The 16,181-nt window shown below is 38.5% G+C and overlaps 1 protein-coding gene across 7 annotated transcripts in view; it reads right to left on the reverse strand.

Moving 5' to 3' along the window:
• Window positions 1-16,181, reverse strand: part of RAD21L1 (RAD21 cohesin complex component like 1) — a 252,528-nt gene that overhangs the window by 23,117 nt on the left and 213,230 nt on the right. The window contains exons 2-6 of one of the 7 annotated variants that reach the window (XM_020900889.2): window positions 12,741-15,530; window positions 9,446-9,621; window positions 8,042-8,171; window positions 6,436-6,529; window positions 2,790-2,896 (exon numbers count right to left, since the gene is read on the reverse strand). In XM_020900889.2, coding sequence (XP_020756548.2) covers window positions 2,790-2,896; window positions 6,436-6,529; window positions 8,042-8,171; window positions 9,446-9,589 — 475 coding nt within the window. In that variant the 5' untranslated portion in view covers window positions 9,590-9,621; window positions 12,741-15,530. Of the gene's footprint in view, window positions 1-2,789; window positions 2,897-6,435; window positions 6,530-8,041; window positions 8,172-9,445; window positions 9,622-11,962; window positions 12,129-12,533; window positions 15,531-16,181 lie in introns of those variants that run through there. The other 6 variants (XM_070472488.1, XM_070472487.1, XM_070472490.1 and 3 more) reach the window with 6 other exon arrangements.

The following is a 16,181-nucleotide window of genomic DNA, read 5'->3' on the forward strand; positions in this document are numbered from 1 at the left end:
AAAAAAAAATACTGGAGTGGGTTGCCATGCCCTCCTCCTGGGAATCTTCCCAACCCAGGGAACAAATTCTCCGATTCTCCTGCGTCTCCTGAATTGCAGCTGGATTCTTTACCACTGAGCCACTGGGGAAGCCCAAATAAGTAAATAAATCTTAAAAAAGAACACCTGGTAAGCTAAGATAAACTGAGTGCTTATTATGTGCATGCATTATATTATGTAGTAGAGAATACTATTACAGTCCTCAGTGCAGACAAGGAAACATCCACAGAAAGGTTTTATAACTTGCCTACAGTCACATCCTAATAAGTGATAGAGCCAGGATCTTAACCCAGCAAAGATAGTCTTTGTATCAGTGTTAGAATTCTGCCAAAATGGAGACTTATGACAGAAAACTCCTAAGACACTGACAGCAGCAGATAAAATGAATTCCCTGCTTCAGACAGACCTGCTTCCAGATTGGCTGTCAGTACATGCATATCCCTTTCTTGGATTTGAGTCTCTTGGTCCAGAAGTCTAAACCTCAAAGATGAGAGTCTAGCAGTCTGAAATCCTAGAGGTTAGAGGTTGGTCCTCTCTTCCCTTCATCTAACAACCCATGTTAATGCTAATCGGTAAAGAAAATCATGAAGTATCACTGGAAGACCTACATTTCTTCTAGAAAAAAAGAGCTAAAAAAGGCAACTTTGACTGCACTGAACTAAAGATTTGCTCAATAGAAGAGATTAATTTTTCCAAAGAACTAAAAATATTGTTTTCATCTTCCAGGTGCACCTTGATAGCCTCCAAAAGAAAAATTGGTCTTGGTCAATACAACAATAACATTTATGAACAGTACCATATTCTGAGCACTGAGCATCATGAGAACCTGAGATTAAACCAAAAAATCAAGGAAACAGTCTTGGTTTCACTTTTATTTTATAATCCAGAATAGGATGAAATAATATTAAACATCTCTTAGAGGCCATTAGGTTTGAGCTAGTGTTTGAAGGAGAGAAAAGTTCCTTATTGGTAGAAAGTACTGAAGGAGAGAATAGGGGAAATAACTCTGTGATGTTGCTAGTAATATCCCAATTTTACGAATAGGGCAGTAAGGCTCAGAAGAGCTAGGTGATCTGCCCAATATCACACAGCAAATTAACAGAGGAAGCTCAGATTCAAACCCAGGTCTGTCAGTCTACTCTGCACATATTCTTCCCACCTTCTTGAACTGTAGAGGAAGACAGAACTGAGAACAATTAAACTGTGTCGGGTGACTGGTAAGACATTTGCTTGACTAGAGCAAAAAGTCTGTATTAAGGTAAAACAAAGTTAATAGAATAAAGATGATGATAAACTGGTAGAGTGCCTTGAGGATAGGCAGAAGTGTCTATCAGTTAGTTATAGGGACCCAAGGCACTTAAGAGGAATGTGACATGGAAAAAAAATGGAATTTAAGGACAATTGCTCTTGCACAGATGTATAAAATGTGGGAAGAGACTGAGAGACATGTCCAACTTAAAAAAAAAAAAACACGGACACTGGAATGAAGCTTAGCGAAAGCATAATTAAAAGTGATCCTAAAGCATCAGGGCTGAAGAGCATTTACAGGGAAATGTACATAGAGTGCCTTGGGCAGTAAGAACTATGATTAACTCTACCAATGTGTGAGATTTCAAGGTCTGGGGTAACAGCCAATAAGAGATGTGTGCTACTCGAAGTAGGGTCTGTGGACAGTGATGATCCACAAGAGAGTAAATACACAAATTAGAGGTAAATGTTTACAAAGTTTTAACATAATGTCATAGAGTAATTTTATACATGTTGGATCTAATAACAAAAACATAAGGCTTATATGTTGATCTAAAAATTTTTAATTTTTCTAGTAATTCATTTTTATTATATTTTACAAAAGTATCACTCCATAACAGATAGGAAATTGACAAAGTATAAAGTTGGTCCTTCACCATAGCTCATTTGAGAAACACTGCTATAGATCATAAGAGTTATGGAAGAAGAGTCAGGATGAAAAGTGGAGGTTACGATGTAGCTCAAACATTACTATCCTGACCACCCTCCTCCATCTAAGACAGCTTTAGGCCATCCTTCTCCTATGCTCACTGCTTTGCGCATTAAGAAAACTGAAGATGAATATGACACAGATCTTACCCTCATGGAGTTTTCAGAATAATACAGACCAATACAATAAATGTCATGATACAAGTCAGAGAGTGGTAAGTGTCAAAAAAAAGAACAAGTACTATAAAGTTAAATTACACCATATAACTTCAATTTGAAAATACATTAAATAGTTTCTCTTTCCCAATCAATGTATATTTAGTGTGTATTTCTTCCTCATTTCCAAGCTATTTTAAAATCTTGTTATTGATATCATATTTAAAAGAAATATATTTTAAAGACTCTATGCAGCACACATGCAAAGCCTTGTGTACATGTTAACTATAACAACTGTTATAGTTGTTCTCTCCCAGCCTGAAGTTCCTTGAAGGCAAGAAATGCTTCTTTAAACTCTGCATTGCACATCCTGTGACAGTATCTGACATATAGTAGATGATAAATGGTTGTACACTGAGAAGGGAAATATAGGCTAAGAATGAGTCTTAGCATTTGACACCTATAGTAGAAAAAGGCAAAGATAAACTCACTGCAGGGGTTAAATTCATATATCAAAAATTCATTCTACAGATATTTCTGCTGGCATAGAAATAGCTTTGGTGTTGTTTTATTTATACAACAAAAATAAAAATATAACTGATTATGACTTGTAGCTTTAATTTCTCAAATGTTCTCACCAAAGCTTCCAGCGTGGAAAAGTAGATCATTGCCATAATCTTCTCTAAGTGTGATTTCTTCTGGTTTGCTTTGGTTCTGAATACAGCATTCTGAAACATCAATAGCACTATGGAGAAATACAAGATTGAGGGAAACATGTGAACAGAACACAGTGATTTTGCAGTATACTGAGAAACAAACAAAATCCTTTAAAAAACAGGTTTTATTACAAAAATAAAGCAGAATTTGCTCAATAGTATTACTTATAAACATTAGTTTATTATACATGCATATCATCTTCAGGTTGTCAAATCCAACCAGTATTTCTCAATCCTCATTTTACTCACCATAATCAACAGCATTTGAAATAGATGTTCACTCCCTTCCTCATGGAACACTTTCTCCTCTTAACCTCTGCAATAACTACTGACCTCTACCACACTACTGTATCTTGATTTTCTTTCCGCCTCATTGGTTGCTCCTTTTCCATCTCCTTTATTAGTTCTTCCTCATCTCCCAGACTATTAACTAATAGGAATGACTCAATATTCAGTCTTCAGATCGCTCTCATCCCCCCACTTTCTCTCCTTCCTTCCCCTCTCTTTAAAATCTACACTTATTCCTTTAGGGATCTCTTATGACTTATGGTTAAAGTTCCATCTACATACTGAGAGAGTCAATTCCTAGGCAGGCTGATAAGAAGTCTAGGTTCCCAGAAGAGGAGAAAGGGGTCTGAAGCTCTCAAGGAGGAGATAGGGGTTTGGAATTCTCAAGGAGGAGGAAAGGACAAACATTTTTCCTCTACATTCTTTAGTCTTAGTCACATAAAATGTTTTTTCCTTTAAGCCGGGAACTGATGATTACAAAACAAACAAGTCAGTTTAAACTCTGTACTAGCGGATAATCGAAAAAGCAAGAGAGTTCCAGAAAAACATCTATTTCTGCTTTATTGACTATGCCAGAGCCTTCGACTGTGTGGATCGTAATAAACTGTGGAAAATTCTGAAAGAGATGGGAATACCAGACCACCCGACCTGCCTCTTGAGAAACCTGTATGCAGGTGAGGAAGCAACAGTTAGAACTGGACATGGAACAACAGACTGGTTCCAAATAGGAAAAGGAGTACGTCAAGGCTGTATGTCGTCACCCTGCTTATTTAACTTATATGCAGAGTACATCATGAGAAACGCTGGGCTGGAAGAAGCACAAGCTGGAATTAAGATTGCTAGGAGAAATATCAATAACCTCAGATATGCAGATAACACCATCCTTATGGCAGAAAGTGAAGAGGAACTAAAAGGCCTCTTGATGAAAGTGAAAGAGGAGAGTGAAAAAGTTGGCTTAAAACTCAACATTCAGAAAACTAAGATCATGGCATCTGGTCCCATCACTTCATGGCAAATAGGTGGGGAGACAGTGGAAACAGTGTCAGACTTTATTTTTTGGGGCTCCACAATCACTGCAGATGGTGATTGCAGCCATGAAATTAAAAGATGCTTAGTCCTTGGAAGGAAAGTTATGACCGACCTAGATAGCACATTAAAAAGCAGAGACATTCCTTTGCCAACAAAGGTCTGTCTGGTCAAGGCTATGGTTTTTCCAGTAGTCATGTATGGATGTGAGAGTTGGACTGTGAAGAAAGCTGAGTGCCGAAAAATTGATGCTTTTGAACTGTGGTGTTGGAGAAGACTCTTGAGAGTCCCTTGGACTGCAAGGAGATCCAACCAGTTCATCCTGAAGGAGATCAGTCCTGGGTGTTCACTGGAAGGACTGATGCTGAAGCTGAAACTCCAATATTTTGGCCACCTCATGCGAAGAGTTGACTCATTGGAAAAGACCGTGATGCTTGGAGGGATTGGGGGCAGGAGGAGAAGGGGACGACAGAGGATGAGATGGCTGGATGGCATCATCGACTCGATGGGCATGAGTTTGAGTAAACTCCAGGAGTTTGTGATGGACAGGGAGGCCTGGCGTGCTGCGATTCATGGGGTCACAAAAGAGTCGGACACGACTGAGCGACTGAACTGAACTGAACTAGGTATTATATAACAACAACGTACCCTGCTTGAGGACAGTTTCTCCTTCCTGAAAACCTTCTGACTAATCATGATATCTTAAAATGTAAATTATGGAAGTGGATCTAGTAGGATCTTTCTATTGTTAAATTCTGATCCTGTTATCCTAAAGTGTAAATTGTAGGAGTGGGTCTGGTAAAATTTTCACAAACTTGACACATTCTTTTGATTTTTTGTAATAACTAATTAAAAAGTATATACTTCCCTTGCTGAAGACTAGTGAGTGGGGCATTCTCAGCCCCCTTCTGATGTCTATGTCAGAAGGTTTTTCTGTCCCTTTTCACTTTAATAAAACTCTGCTATACAAAAGCTCTTGAGTGATCAAGCCTGGTCCCTAGTCCCGGAAGCTAAATCTTCTTTGGAGATCACAAATCTGATACTGTTCACCGTAAGTTATCAATACTCACAACTCACAAATTTATGTATCCCATCAAATTTATATATCCCATCAAACATCTTTCCTGAATTTCAGACCCACATATTCAACTACCTACCTGCTCCCTTGGATGTGTAACAGCCATCTCAAAACTTATGTCCCAAACCTAATTTACTTTCTTTTACCTTGCCCCTTTAAGCTTGCCATTCTCTAGTTATCCTAATTTTATTAAACTGGTAACTCCATTCTCACACCAGAAATCATACAGTCAACCTCACCTTTTTCTTCCTCTTAAAGCCATATCCAATCCTTAGCAAACACCATCTGGGTAAAATGAAGACTAAAAGCTGATCACAGAGACTGCCATTTCTCATCTGATTTCTTACAGCAATAATTTTTTCACAGGCTCTCTGCTTCCTCCCTTTCCCCCTTTTAGTAAGTAGCCAGAGGGAAGCATGTTGAAGTCAAGTCAGATCCAGTCACTTAACCTGTTCAAAACCCTCCTGTGCACCCCATCTGAGTAAAAGAAAAGTTCTTATTATAGCCTACAACACCCTCTGACATCTGCACCCCAGCTACTTCTCTGACCTCATATCCTACCACTTGGACCTTTCACTTACTCCACTCCAGACTCACTTGCCTCCTTGCTGTTCTTTGAACAGATCCAACACGCTCTGCCTTAGAGTTTTTTTCATTTGATTTACGTGGAACTTTCTTCCCCACATTACTGAATAATTTATTCCTTCATTTCTTTCAGGTTTCTGTTCAGAGCTTATCAGTAAAGCCTTTCTTGACCTTTCTGATACTTTATTTTCTACTTCTCTCCATAATGTTGATCATCTCCTAGTATATTGTGTATTTACTTGTTCGTCTTATTATCTGTCTCTCCCCAACTAAAACACAAGATTTCTGTAACCAGGAACAGTGTTTTATTCACTGTTACCTCCTCAGTGCCTGTAACAGTGCTTGGCATATGGAAGGCACTCAACAAATAATGAATGAATGACTGTACTGTCAATATTGCAAACTATATTCAGCAAACATAATGATACATTTTTGTTCTTCTTTGAAATTTCGCACTAAATTTAAGTCTTTGTCAATTACATGAGTAATTCAGCTAGTAACTATGTTCTATTTGTGTTCGTGAAATCTGAAAATGTAAGCAATAAATTACCAGGAAAATCAAATTGAAGGAAAAGAAATAAAATAATTTACTTCATAGTCTGGGTGTCAAAATCATGAAATTCTTCAGGCAATGTGATAGCACTGTATGTCGCTTCAAAACTCTCCTTTGGAAGGTCAACCAATCCTGAAAACGATAAAAAAAAAAAAAAATGAAACAAAACTCCCCCCACATTCAATAAACTAAATCTCTACTTCTTCTCACTGGACTGTTTAGTCTCCTAACTCGTTTCCCCGTAATCTGCTCCTACCTCTCTTCAGTCTGTTCTCTACAAAACAGCCAGAGTGATATATTAAATATGCAATTAGGTCAGATCACTCTCAAACTTAAAATGACTCAGTGACTTCCCTAGTACACTTAAATAAAATTTAAATTTCTAATCAGGGCCCTGCACCCCTATAAAACCTATAGGCATCATCTAACAACACTTTGCCTTACTCACTCTACTCGAAATGTACTGGTCTTTTTGCTCTCTGAATGAGTCAAGCACCTTACTACCTCAAGACCTTTGCTCTTGCAGTTCCCTCTGCCCAGAATGCTATTCCTTTAGGGATGTCTTACATGGCTGGATACTTCTCATTCTTCAAGTCTAAGCTTAAATTCTATCCACTCAGAAAGGCTTTTCCCAACTTGCCTAACTAAAATACATGTCTGTAATTTTCTGTGGTAGTACTCTTTTCATATTCCTTCATAGCACAATCTATAATTATTATAATAATTTAAAAAATATCTTTTTCATCATCTGATTTCCTCACTAGGCCAAAAGGGACTTTGTCTTGCTTGTCTTTGTAACCAGAGCCTAACATAGTGTTTCACACAAAGTATGAGCTCAATAAATATTTATGGAATATATAAGTGAACCACAACTATCTAGAAATCTTACAAATATTTTAAATAAAGAAAAAAAAAACCTTGTCAATATTGATTCACCAGTACTAATTGAGGGAACACTATTTACATAGGACTGAGACAAGTACTGTAAGTGATTCAGAAAATAAATATCACAAAGATATTGCCTTCAAGGAGCTTGCAGACTGGTGTGAGAGGAAAGGTTTGTACCTAAATAAACACAGTACAAGGTGGAAAATGATGAAAGTCATAAAATTAAAATTAAATTAAAAATTTATGAAGACATTCTATTTATGACACATGTAAATCTCTAGCACTTTGGAATGCCTAGAGATTTTCTATAATATTTCATAAATAGTGTGCTACTTAAGAGTCTCCAGAATTCTGAAAACAATGACAATTATTGATATATAGGTTCTGTCAATACATTATTTCTAATTTATCTCATAAAGGCAAAAACAGACATGGCAAACAAAGAAACCCATTAAAACTGAATGTCAGAGTTTCTTATACAACTGTGGTAGCTTTAAATACATTTCTTATGTAAATATGCAAGAACATTTCAAGTTTTTGAAAGTATAACCTCTTGCCCCAAACACAGTAAAAGAGCAAGGAAAATAATATAATTTGTTCTTAACCGTGGAAACTAAGTTCCACTCAAAAGGAAGTTTTCCATTCATTATACCCACCCTGGAATTATAAAGTATCAACAATTAAAAGAGCCCACCCAAACTGAAAATGCAAAAGGGAAAAAAAAACAAGTGAGACAAATCAATATCACACTTATACCTGGGCGAAATGTCATCTTCATTTTAAGCAAGGCTTCACTGCAATCTGCCAAAAGATATTTTGCCTTCCTATTATAGATTCGAACAACTCCCAAAAGAAGGTGTCCTGAAGTTCGCAGTGCAATTTTCACCTTTCAATAATTTTTAAAGTATTAGAATATTAAAAATTAGATTTATAAACTCTGTTCTTTGAAAATTATAAAATCATAAGAATTCCTTCTCTTTAAAAAGCAGTGTTCTTATTTATTGTATTTTATTGTATTGTATGTATCTTATTATTGTATTCTTATTTAAGGTAAATCATTTGACTTTTACCTCACCTTGTAAAATGATTAACTTTTTAATTTAGTGAAGATAATCTAATGTGGCATTTAAATGAAATATACTATTGTTGATTTAATGAAAACAACATAAACTTTGCAGTCAGGCAGACTTGGGTTCAAGCCTTGGTTCAGTTGCTGAGGCTAAGTCATTTAACCTTCCTGAACTTCAATTTATTAATCATGACTATGATTTATTATACACTTGTTTTGTGTCCTAAGAGCTTTTCATACATTAATTTATTTAATTTTGACAACAACCTCTATTTACAGAAGAAAACACTGAGACTCAGACGTGATAAACAGCATACCTAAGTAACAAAACTATAAAGCCATGAAGCAGAAATTAAATTTGACCAACTCAGAAGTTCATGCTCTTAAATATCACATTCACTGAGGCTAAAAGAAGCCTATCTCATAGGGTTACTGTGAAGATTAAACAAACTAAAAAAAATTAAAGTCTAGCCCAGTGCCGGGCACAAGGTAAGATTTCAATATATAATTGAATATATTACATATTGAAAATTATTCAATATTATATATTGAATATATTAGATATATAATATATAATTCATCCTTCTCTTAAGAAGAAAAATACCTAACCTATACAAATATTAAAATAATATTTTAATGCAAATTCTAGTAACTTGTAACTGTTTTATAATGAATATAGTACTTTGTTTAATGATGTTTTCACATATATTTTTATTTATACTCAATCTTCCTTTCCTTCTACTCTCCCTATTCATTCACTCATTATTTTTCTAAGAAATATTCACTTGGTACCTACTATGTATATAATATTTTGTTAGTAAATAAGAAACAATCACAAAATAGTTATAAAGCATGGTCTTTATCCTTCAGGATCCAGTCTATTTATGATAAACATATTAAAAAGTTAACTACCAACAGAAACCAATATATGTTTATTTTCAGACAATAAATGCTTAGGAATTAAAAAAAAAGAAGACCATTTGAATAGTAAAACTTCCTAGGAAATACACTGCATGGTATAATGTCTTTTAATTCCTTTACTCTTCATAAGCCAGAGTAAATACATCCTATAATTTTAATCAATAACATACCTTAGGAGAAAGAATTTTTTCAATGGTTATTTCTAGATTACATTCAAATATATGGGCCTTTGTGAGTTTCTTCTCCCAGTGAGCTGCAAGCCAGATTTTGGCCAATGGCCCTCGCTTACTCATAAGCACATGTGTGTAGAACATGTTGTCTGTATTCCTTAGTAATATTTAATGAACTAGAGAGAATATGAAAAGATATTTAAATTTTAATACAAAACACTATTAGTGCTATTTTACAGTAAGCAAAACCATTTCTCATTAATTCTATAACAGATTAACTTCTAATTCAACACATTATTCAATTCAAATTACTTTCTTGTGAAAAGAAACTGGTTTAAAATACAAAACTATAAACTAATGACAGAACTCTATTAAAACTGTGAATAGCACCTGGTTTAAATGTATTCTGATCACTGAGCACTTCATACATTGTACATATACTATATAAAGGATGTGAATTCTAAGAGCTTGGCAGGCTATAGTCCACAGGGTCGCAGAGTCAAACAGGACTGAAGCAGCTTAGCAGCAGCAGCAACATAATCAAATAACGGGCTTCTCAGGTGGCACTGGTGATAAAGAACCCGCCTGCAATGCAGGAGGCATAAAAGATGCAGGTTCAATCCCTGGGTCGGGAAGATACCCTGGAGGAGGGCATAGCAACCCAGTCCAGTATTCTTGCCTGGAGAATCCCACAGACAGAGGAGCCTGGCAGGCTACAGTCCATAGGGTCACAAAGAGTCAGACAAGCAACTTAGCACAGACACATTAAATAAATAGAGAAGGAAGACTGGGGGGGATAAAAAAAAAAAATAGGAAATGGAAATACAGGGAAAGCAACAGAATAGCAAAAGGTAGAAAAAACTAAGAAAAGCAAACACAGGTAACCACTTTTCTAAAACTTTAGTTTGGGAAGTGTGAGATCATTGATTTATATCCAGGTATTGAATTCCTTTGTTTTCTTTAAGATACTATGGTTTATTCAATGATGTATTAATTTATGAAGTTAAAATAATGGAAATCCAAAGGACCATAAAGTAGAAAAATTAAGAAAACAAGAGACTACAGAAAAAGAATCAGAAGAACAAAAAAGAATCAGATTTAAATGTTTTGAAATAAGAATGGTAAAAGAAAACCTTCACTTGAAGGTAAAAATTTATGAACATTTCTACAAACTGTACTATTCTCAGTAACATCATAAGGCTTCATTATTAGCAAAGGAATGTCAGGACACCTTGACTGACTGACAAAGAATCAAGTTATTGCTTACATATAAGTAATCTTAACCTGCCACTAGAGAAGCATATTTTTGCTTCTTAAAGTTCCAATAAAAGGGAAAACTGAGCCAAAATAAACACAAAAACAAAATCAGCCACAGAATTAAAAACTTAGGTGATCAATGCCATTTCCACCGCAAGAATCAAATCACTGGACCTAAAATAAATGTGGTTATGCAATCTACTAAACCACATTTCTCAGTGGGTGGGCTAAAGATTTTAATGAATATGGCCTTTGTCTGCCTTGGCTCCACTGTCTTCCTTTTTAATCTGTGTGTTTGGTATCTTGGAATAAATTCCAGTTTGTCCTTTTCAATTACTCCCAGGTGTATGATTATTAGTAAACTTTAAGAAAAAAAATAAACCTGTGATTTAGTATTCCTGAGACATTGATTTTCTCGAGCCTCCAATCCCCCATACCCCACAAAATCCCCCGCCCCCCCCGCCCCCCCCGCAAATCCCTCACAAAAGTCCCAATGTCCTGAGAGTTATTTGTAGGTTGAATTGAGTTCATGAACCTATAGCTAGGTAAAGAAAAGAGTTAGTCACTCAGTCGTGTCCGACTCTTTACGACTCCATGGACAGTAGCCCGCCAGGCTCCTCTGCCCATGGAATTTTCCAGGCACGAATACCAGCACGGGTTGCCATTTCCTTCTCCAGGCAATCTTCCCGACAAAGGGATCGAACCCGGGTCTCCCACCTTGCAGGCAGATTCTTCACTGTCTCAGCGACCAGGGAAGCCCAACGTAAAGCTAAGGATAGTATGGTAGTAGAAGCCAGGGAGTGGGCTTAATTCATGGGAAGGGATCCCTGGTGAGGAGTGAGGGCGGTGGGCGAAGGGGAGATTCAGGGGAGGATAAAGGGGCAGAAGTGGACGCTCGGGGAGGTGGGGGAAGAGCCACGGGGAGTACTCCTTCCGGGGAGCGAGAAGGAGGGAGGGGAGAGGAATGGAAGGCGCTAGGGTTGGGTGCGGGGTGGGGGTGTGAGGAGAAGACAACGAGCATCCAGGACACGAACGTCTAGGGCTTCCTCCACACACGATTCCTCAGAGTTGAAGGCCCGAGGCTCAGAGGGAGACACTGAGGCTGAGGGGTGACCCCAAGCGCCCGTTTCCTCTCCTCAGAGGGTCCCTCAGGGCTCGCGCCAGTGAGGAGCCTGGCAAGGCCACTTGTGGGGATGAAGGTGGCCGTGGCCCCCGTGACCCAGTCAGCCTCCAGTCCCCGGATCCCACCCAGCGCCCTACTTCCAGCGCCGGGTCTGAGGCGAGACGAGCTGAAGCAGCGGCTGGAGGAGGAGTCGACCGGTCTGCGAGGTGAGTCCTAGACGCTCAGCTCCCAGACCAGGTAGGCTTCAGGGAGGGCGCGGCAGGGCGATGGGCGGGGCGGGGCAGCGGGTTGGGGCGGGGCAGGGGGCGGGGCCAATGAGTGACAGGGCCCCAAACTGGGGCGGGGAGAGGGGTGGGGCATCTGGGGACCGGGCGGGGCAGTGGGCAGGAGCAGGCCTGGGGGCAGGGCGGCAGGAGTGAGCAGGGTTAATGGTCGGTCGGCAGGGAGTGGATGAGGCAAAGGGCTGGGCAGGGGACGGAACCCGGGACCCGGGCGGGGATGGAGCGGCAGGGCGTGCAGTTTTCCACCTGGGGCTTGCTCGTGGAGCTCACTGTTCAGGGACCTGGTCCCTACAGAATAGTTGTGTTAGGTGGTAATGTCTAGCCCCTCTGCCTGACCTCTGAACGTCACTAGAATGGAGTCTTCCACTTATGAACGAGGGGCGCCCTGGAGAAGTTATTTAATCTCTTTAACTTCAGTTTCTCTCACCTGTAAATTGGAAATGATAATGAAAGTACCTGTGCCATGGGATATTGTAAGAGACGAGTGAGATGAAACATGTAAAAAGCCTAGCAATCATAAATGCTCAGTAAATATTCAGTTCAGTTCAGTCGCTCAGTCGTATCCGACTCTTTGCGACTCCATGGACTGCAGCACGCCAGGCCTCCCTGTCCATCACCAACACCCAGAGCTTACTCAAACTCCTGCCCACTGAGTCGGTGATGCCATCCAACCATCTCATCCTCTGTCCTCCCCTTCTCCTCCCGCCTTCAATCTTTTCCAGCATCAGGGTCTTTTCCAACAAGTCAGTTCTTCGCATCAGGTGGCCAAAGTATTGGAGTTTAAGCCTCAGCATCAATCCTTCCAATGAACATTCAGGACTGATTTCTTTTAGGATGGACTGGCTGGATCTCCTTGCAGTCCAAGGGACTCTCAAGAGTCTACTCCAACACCACAGTTCAAGGCATCAATTTTTCAGCGCTCAGCTTTCTTTATAGTCTGTCGAGTCTGGCTCTACTAGCAGGGTTTCACGAAGCGTGATGCAGCAGGAGAATAAGAAACAAGACACAAGAGTTCAGTGAAAGGCGAGGATCAGGGGACCAACACCGCTCCAAGGTGAAGGTGCTGAAACTGAATCCGTGCCAGCTTTGTTATACTCTCAGCCATGAGGGAAGGAATGTGCAGGGGGTTAAGCAATAACTCTTGTGGCCTGGGCCAAAGAACAAAGTGATCATTAACCTTTGGGTAAATGAGAAACAATAATCAATAACAAATCAGTAACTAATATCTATAGATTTCCCCCAGATACGAAAAACATGTGACTCTGAGAGGCCAGTTGGGAAACACTCTGGGGTTGGTTTTCCACCCCCCAGGATCATATCTTGTTTTCAAGATTATGAACTGTTCCCTCTGGACTTGTTCCAAGAGTCCCATGCCTTAAAGCATCCAGTTTACCAATAATCATAAATTCTTTCTGTGGCCCTCGCTGGGGCCTGCTTTTCTTCTATTCTTCCTGTCTCCTACATCTCCCCCTTTTTGATTTTCCACATGATGAGAAATGGTGAGAAATGCTAGTTGCTGTTGTTGGCTTTGTTGTCTCTTGATTGTTCTTCTCCAGACTATGCAGAAACACAAACACATAATTAATAGCATTCCCATAACCAGAGCAATTCCATATCCAAATGTTTTGATCTGTTTTAAGGGATTAAGAGAAGAAAGATTATTAGCAACTTATCAACAAAATCTGATCCAGTAATTATATTGAGATGTTTATTAAAAACTTTTAATATATCTTGTTGTAAGTCTTGAATATCTACAGAAATATTACCTTGGTTCAATAGGTGTTGTTTAACTTTATCCCAATTGAATTGTGTCTTCTTATATTTGTAAGCCGTTACACAAAAGGAAGTATAGTTCCAATCACATTTTAGTCTCATCTGTTTTTATAAACTGACTAGTTGATCTCCTAATAAAATAACAGATTGTTGAAAGTCGGCCACTTGGGAAGCCAACTTTCTGTCAATTTTTTGTTTAGTGGTCCAAAGGACGTCAGCATCTCTATGCCATTCTTGTATAAAATGAACTGTTTGTATAGACTGATGAAAAGCCACTCCAGCTATGGCTGCCATAGTAGTCATAGCTATCCCTAATGCCTAAAATGATAGCAATTAGCAATCCCAGAAAATGTTTAATACATTTAAGATTTTACAATATTCCTTCAATAGCATACAATGTAGGGCTTTCTTGCCAAGGTCATTGTAAATCAACTGGAACCCATATGCCAGTTCTGGTTTTAAGAATATAAATACTTTGCCAACTTTCATTAAAAGGAATGGCATAATTTATACATGTATAAAATGAACAATTAAGATATGTTATTAATCCCAAATTTGGATCATATTTTGCTGGTACAGTCATAAAAACAAAAGGAATTCTTACACAAGTTTGACTAGTGTGGGTAGAGTTTTTTGTAAAGTTAAAGGTAGCTTTTGGGTCATTATCCTCCATTCCAAGCGATTAATTTTTTCAAAGTCATGGGTATGTTCCATATTTCATTTTGAATAAGGTAATGATCTAAACGAGGCATGGGGGGAGCAAATCCTGCTCCATGCCATATGAGGGATTGACTACCATAAGTACTAAAGGCCTTATTTTTATATACCCATGGGGAAGACACTTTAGATTCTTTAAGTTTAGGGGTTCCTCGGGATCCCTAATTGATAATGGAGCCTTCTGTAACATTTAATAATAAATGACCTTCTGATCCCTTACATAATTTCCTTTGTATCCAATTTTCAATACCATGGCTAATTTCAGCAATACAGTCAGGAAGGTCAGGTGGATTCATCATGCTGGAAGTTTCCTTTTCTAAAAAAGCAAGAGCAGTTAACAGAAAGAAGGAAGTCTTATTATCATTTGATTCTTTGACAACTGACAGCCATTTTTGATATCCTGTTTTAAGGCATACACTTCCAAAACCAATACAAATAGGAGTGGCATCAGAGCCAATATTATAATTTACCCACTGGTGATCTTCTTCTTCCTTTTTAATAGGAAAATTTTGATCATATGGTCCGGGGAGCCAGGCCAAATCATTTACGAATAATGGGACTGGCGAATCTTCCCAAGTCACAGGTCTCAGCAGGGGAGGATTAGGTATATAAGTCCAATAGTGATGACTACCTATAGCTTGTGTACTTACCTCATGGTCAGCAAAGTGACCATAGCCAAGAACAGGTTGTCTGGTGTTTTTGGCAGTCTTCTTCTATGTACCATCTTCTCTGCCTCTAGAGATAGTTTCTCTATCTGTCCTCAAGTTGGCAAAGGTGCTTCTTGGGTTATTTTTGATAGAGATAGTCCAGTATTTAGGAGAAGCAGTGACATGGCTCCAAGCGTGGGTACAAACAGTGGGTCTATATCAAAGTAGGTCCTTTTCTTTCCAGGGCCGGATTTTTCACCTTGGGATCCACCGATGTTCATCTTCTTCTGTTAAAATAAGAACATAATCTCATCCTTGTTTAAGTAAAATTCCCTTTTCCAACTCTTATTGTCTTTCCATAAGACTTGTTGAGTTTGTTGTAAGGTTTCTTTTTTAGAAAGCAAATCATTAGTAGTTTGATTATTTGTCCAGTGTATTGTAGCTGCTGGTTCTGTATTGTCCCCTCTAATATCCAAAAAATTTAAAGTAAAAAGAGCTATTGCTAATTTATTTTGGGGGGAATTAGGTCCTATTCCATACCTTTCTCCCTCTTTTTGCTTTTGTAAAGTGTTTTTTAATGTTCAGTGGACTTGTTCAATTATAGCGCATCCTTGTGGGTTATATGGAATTCCAGTGATGTGTTTAATAGATCAGTCTTCAAAAAATAATTTTAACGTGTGACTTGTACAAGCTGGTCCATTATCAGTTTTTTTATGTTTAGGGAGTCCCATGTAAGCAAAAGCTTGTTTGAAGAGAGAAATCCACTGATTTGCAGTTTCTCCTGTATGATGTGATGCAAATATTCCAGAATAAGCGTCAATAGACCCATGGACTAGTCCAGCATTGCCAAATGTTGGAATATGTGTTACATCAGTTTGCCAAATATCATTGGGAAATAATCCCTGTGGGTTAACACCTTCAGGCAATGTCTGAAGTAG

The sequence above is a fragment of the Odocoileus virginianus genome, chromosome 9 (assembly GCF_023699985.2).
Source record: "Odocoileus virginianus isolate 20LAN1187 ecotype Illinois chromosome 9, Ovbor_1.2, whole genome shotgun sequence".
Classification (NCBI taxonomy): Eukaryota; Metazoa; Chordata; class Mammalia; order Artiodactyla; family Cervidae; genus Odocoileus; species Odocoileus virginianus.